General features: G+C 38.9%; 1 protein-coding gene across 1 annotated transcript in view; it reads left to right on the plus strand.

Annotated features, from left to right (window-relative positions):
- anxa5a (annexin A5a) overlaps positions 1–5,854 on the plus strand; it is a 23,195-nt gene that overhangs the window by 10,797 nt on the left and 6,544 nt on the right. The window contains exons 5-8 of the mRNA XM_010784779.1: positions 806–896; positions 1,452–1,531; positions 1,961–2,011; positions 4,170–4,298. Of these exons, the coding sequence (XP_010783081.1) occupies positions 806–896; positions 1,452–1,531; positions 1,961–2,011; positions 4,170–4,298 (351 nt within the window). The remainder of the gene's footprint in view (positions 1–805; positions 897–1,451; positions 1,532–1,960; positions 2,012–4,169; positions 4,299–5,854) is intronic.

Raw genomic sequence — 5,854 nt, forward strand, 5'->3', positions numbered from 1 at the left:
TTTTTTTTTTTTTTTTTTAATCGTCACGTCCTGCGATGTCGTGAATATCGCGATTATCAACACGATATGATATATCGTGCAGCCCGAATCCCTTCCCTGTTGTGTGTTATATAGGTTTGTGTGCATGTAAATGATCTGCAAAGGCTACAATCCATCCATCACAACAGAGCCGGCTAGCTAACCAATCAGAGCAGACTGGGCTCTGGTTTCAGACAGATGGTGAAAAGAGGGTGCTGCAGCACAGACAGTATGAGAAAAATAAAGAGCTTTTTGAACATTAAAGCATCGAAACATGTCACAGTAGAGGCACAAGAACCTGAAAATGAACATAACGGGCCTCCCAGGGAGAAAGAGTTTCTTTCAAACTCCAGGCTCCTGGTCATTATTCTTTCATCACATTGAAACGTCACACACACTAAGCACAAATGAATCGTTCAATCAAAGTGAAGGCAAAGCAGTAAAAACTCGGCCTTGACATTCCCCTCGCCTTCTGATCCATTGGTTTGGCTTGTCAGACATTTTTCTTTTCTCTCTGATTTAATTAACCTTCAAGTGAAGAGTGTTTGATTTAAAGTATGACTGAACCTCAAAGCTAATTCCCTCTTAACTGAGATTATTAAAGCTCTAATTGCATACTTTTTCGTTTTTTATGCAGACCTATACTGATGTCCTTTAACCATTTTTCTTAATTTTTTTAGCTTCCCTGTATTTTGCTTTTGGCCAACAAAGGTATACAATAACAGATGTCTGAGAACACGCTGCTGCACCAATCAATGTTCATCCACGTCTTGTTTCTGGTTCCCAGGGCCTTGGCACTGAGGACGAGGTGCTGATCGAGATCCTGGCCTCCAGGACCGGCGAACAGATTACAAATATCGTCAAAGCGTACAAGAAAGGTGAGTTAGTCCGATGGGAAAGAGAGAGACTGATACACATGTTTACTCTGAGTGTAAGTCAGGCTCTTTGTGTTCTAGTGAGAGTTGTAAATGTAAAATCCGAGTGTAAAGAGAAACTTTACTGACTTCCAGTGGTTTTACTTATCTCGCAGCTGTGACGTAGAAATGTACTCCAGGGTGACATCACTGTTGTGTTGTGCAAAACACTTACAACTGCTTTTCAGCCTTTGATTACTCTTTAATTCCAACATCCACCATCAAAACAATCCTGCTTGATCTGTGAGCAAAATGTCTAAAGGGAGTATTTAGTGTTATGAGTTGTCGAATAATGAAAACCCTCTCCTTACTCAGCTGATTGCAACAAACCACAATAGAAAAAATACTATGCAACAACAAATGCGAAAGTTTATTTGGTTTGGATAAGAGAAGACCATGGTGTCCATTAGCGTACTTATCCAATCTCTGCTGGGGTAGAGCCTCCTGCAGAGCCATTAGTGACCGTTGTGTGTGAGAAGTGTAAGCAATCCTCTGCTCTTCTTCTCCTCTTTCCCCCAGAGTTCAACAGAAAGCTGGAGAACGATATCCTCGGTGACACCTCGGGGCACTATCAGAGACTACTGGTGGTCCTGCTGCAGGTAGAGGGGGGGGTGGTGGTGGTGGCTGCTGCAAAGACTTAAGTTTCCTTTCCAAATAATGAGAGCCTCCGGTGGTGCCATTACATTACACAGGCATGAGAGTTTGGAGCAGGAGGGGAGAAGGGTTTACAGCACACCAACACTGTTGGTTTCAGAAATGTGTTTTGGTGTACAGACAGAAATGTAATCTTCTTGGTAATGGGACATGGCAGATAAAGTCATTTTCAGTTATTACGTGTTGAGAGGATTTCCCATCCACTGACATGATTCCTCTTTCTGTCTATCTCTGTCTACCTGTGGTCTCTCTGTTCGTCTGTCTACCTGTGTCTCTCTGTTCGTCTCTATTTGTCTGTCTACCTGTGTCTCTCTGTTCGTCTCTCTATTCGTCTGTCTACCTGTGTCTCTCTGTTCGTCTGTCCGCCTTTGAAGGGGAGCAGGGAGGATGGACTAGGCGAGGAAAATATTGATAAAGATGCAAAGGTAAGAAGAAAGAACACGAGAATGTCTTGTTTCTACACAAAGCATTTCCACATCACTAGAACTCACTCCACTAGAGGGTACTACACTAAATTAACTCGTTCAAAATATATAGTAATTTGGCCGCCATATAGCTCAGTTAATGTACTGGGTCTTGTTACAGTTCATATAAAGCACAAAGACCTTACAGTATATATCAATAAATTATGCAGGTGACAGGGACATCAACATAAAGTACAAAAAACAATTACAAAAATAATCCATCCTGATATCAGTCAAAGGGATTTTCTCATCTAATGTGTGAAGCATTTTAAAACCAGTACCCCTATCTCAGATTTACCATGATAATTCTGGAATACCAAATAGTCCTGGGTCCTAATGCAGTGTGGATTCGATTTATGGTACATGTAGAATACCTCAGTAGTAGGGCTGCTCAATTAATCGTATTTTAATCGCGATTATGGCTTACAACGATTACGAAAACAACAAACGTTTTTTTTTATTATTGGTTTTTCAGTTGAATTATACTTCAAAGTTCAGGGTAGTCAACTGTTTAACACATACTGTTACAATTTTGAAAACATCAATTTATTGGAGAACAAGCTAAATGGATAATCGTTTTTAATAATCGTGATATCAATTATTGACCCAAATAATCGAGATTATAATTTGTCATAATCGAGCAGCCCTAGTTAGTAGTGCTGTGTTTTTATAATGAATTGTGCAGAGCTGAAGTAAAGAGACAGAGCTCCTCCTTTTTTAAGCTGCAACATTAAAGCATCAGCAATTATAATTCAATCATATCACACATTGTTCTGAAAGTGGCCACTCAAAATAAGAACTTAAAGCTAATACTTGTGAACTCTTACTTAAAGATATGAGTACTTTTCTCAGAGTAACTTCTAGTTGCCTGGCAACAGCCGAGAAGTAGTCCAGCACATAAGCCCGACGGTAAAAGTCTGATGGCTCGATAAAAAACACCCTTGATAGTCTTTCTTTGAAAGCACTGTGGTTTTAATTCTTTACACTTCATGTGTTGAAAGGAATGTGTTGTTTATAAATTGCAACATACATTAACTTTAAGAGCTGAAAATGATGCAGAAATCCTGTGCAAAACATCAAGAAACCTCTACGGTACAATGCATATTTTATTTCACTGTCTTCTTTTCAAATGTCAACATGTGAAGGATGTGATCATGTAATTGAGTTTTCTCCCCACAGTGCAGTGAACAAAGGTCAGACAAACAGATAATAGGATAAGTTAATTAAAGAATATCAACATCCAGGAATTTAACATCTGGCTTCATATTGAGCTTTATGGGCCATTACTTATTGATTTTGAGTTGTGAGTTGGGATCTATTAATAAACATTAAAGGTCCCATGTGTGAAATAAAATTACCAAGCCAGTCCTGTTTGACTCTTAACAAAAGGTTAAAGTATTAAATGTCAACAACTGTTCTTAAGGAAGATCCTTGTAGAAATATCAGTCTGTTAATAATGCTTTGCTAGTTGTAGTCATGAATTAAAAATGTTAATTAGGTAAAAGTACAGATAAGAGTAATAATTTTCAAATTTTAAAAGCGACTCAATATGGATAAATGACTCATTTTATACAGTGTTGTATTTTATAACTTACCAACCAGAGCGTATTGTTAAAGCATAGAATGGATAGAACTCTATTAAAATGGATAGAACTCTATTAAAAGCATTATTGGAAAGCATTTGTGGTTAGTTACTTTATTAAATATAAAGACAATACATCACTTGTTGTTTTGTCTTTCTAACATACTGTATGTAAGAAAGACAATAACTTCCTTGTTAGGTTATATTTTGCTTTTCTTCTTCTGGATTTTATTTAATCTTATGTGTGTGCAAAAAAAAGAAGCAGAAATACACTATGCATAATTAAATATTAAGAATCAATGTTATTGCTTCATTTGCACAAATTAAAACTTGATGAGAACAACATACATACAGCCGCAGGTGAAGAACTCTAATTTCTCTGTCATAGCAAAGACTAATTGAGAGAAACTTTCCGTGTTGTTTTGGTGCGGTACGAGCTCCTCAATCAGGGCTGTCAGTCCTGCTCTGCTGGTGTGAATAAGTCACGTCATGTACACAAGGTTTCCTGTGTGTGTAAAAGTGTGTCTGACATTTCAGGCCTTGTTTGACGCTGGTGAGGGAAAGTTTGGCACCGATGAGGAACAATTCATCACAATTCTTGGCAACAGGAGGGTAGAACATCTCAGAAAAGGTGAGTGTTTGTGGCAACACAATATATGTCAGTATGTGATAAGGTGTGATTTGTTAGCCACCTGTTTAAAAGAGCAACGTCAAAAGTTGGAAACGGCATTACTCAAGGGAAACGGGACAAGAAACAATTTGTTGCTGACCAAGACTTCATTAATAATTTAAAGTATTTAAAAATAAGAGACCAAACCAATATAAGCAGCACAAAAGTTTCAAAAACAAAGCACAAGCAGCAGAGTTCATTAAGGTTTGATGAAAAAAAAACTTGTTCGTCCCGAGGGGTAAACATGTCTGGCTGCAACAGAAAGAGGTCAGAGTGGAAAATGGAGAGTGGTTTAAGCTGGTTTGTGAGTCAGACGACGACAAACTTAAACATTTAAGTGGATGAACTCGAGCAGCAAGAAACAGGTCAGCTAACGGGTTACCATAGCTGAGGGAAACGGTGAACGTGATTCTTTAGAGTAACTTCATATTAAGGTGCGTTAACAAGTCCTCACAGCTAAACAATAGGATAACACGGATGCAAGTTTCTTCCAAAATGACCTGCAACACTCGTTGTGACTCGTAATAATAGACTTTATTCACATTTACAAAGTGTCAGATATGAAACAAACTAAGCCAAGTAAGCAGATTCTAAGCTAGTTGGGTTATAATGGAATTGGGATATCAATCAATGTGTCACAAATGTTACATTTGTCTCAGTGGACTCACAGTTTGTACAGAATATCAGTATGACAATACGACACCCTCTGTCCTTGGACCCTCGCATCGTACAAGGAAAAACTTCCAGAGAAAACCCACAGTTTAAAGGGGAACATGGGAGAAACCTCAGGGAGAGCAACAGAGGAGGGATCCCTCTCCCAGGACGGACAGACGTGCAATAGATGCCGTGTGTAAATTGAAAAGATAATACATTTACAACATAGGTAGACCAAATGTTTGGAAATGCATTAATTTAATTTCAAACAATTATTTATCCAGGTGTATCCCATTGAGATCATTGATCTATTTTTCAAGGGAGACCTGCTCAAGTAGTCATTACAGGGATTTACAATTTTAAATAACTATCCGCTTGAACAGGTACCAACAGCTTCCGATTGAGTAGCATCCAACCGAGCTTTAAAAAAATTTAGTGGCACCAGATTGCTCAGTTTCCATTTCAATTGCAGACTATTCCAAGACAGTGGAGCTGCGCAGCTAAATGCTATCTTCCCTGAGACAGTCCTAGCAGTTGGCACATTTAATAAAACTACAGCATGCGATCTCAGGCAGTAGCCACTTACAATTCGCCGTGAGATCAGGGACCAGATGTAGGATGGAAGTTTCCCTAACATGGCTTTGTATATAAAAATGTACCAGTGACTGAGCCTCCGTACAGTTAGTGAAGGCAAACCAGCCCTTGCATACAGGGTACAGTGATGGGTTAATGCTTTACAGTTTGTCACAAATCTCAGTGCACTGTGATACGCAGCATCTAACTTGACCGGGCAATAGGCAGGTGCATTCATATAAATCAAATCACCATAGTCCAGCACAGGTAAAAAGGTCACAGTGACTAGCCTTTTCCTGGCCTCAAGCGAGAAACAGGACTTGTT

This window comes from Notothenia coriiceps, unplaced genomic scaffold, assembly GCF_000735185.1.
Source record: "Notothenia coriiceps isolate Sejong01 unplaced genomic scaffold, NC01 NC01_scaffold00026431, whole genome shotgun sequence".
NCBI lineage: Eukaryota > Metazoa > Chordata > Actinopteri > Perciformes > Nototheniidae > Notothenia > Notothenia coriiceps.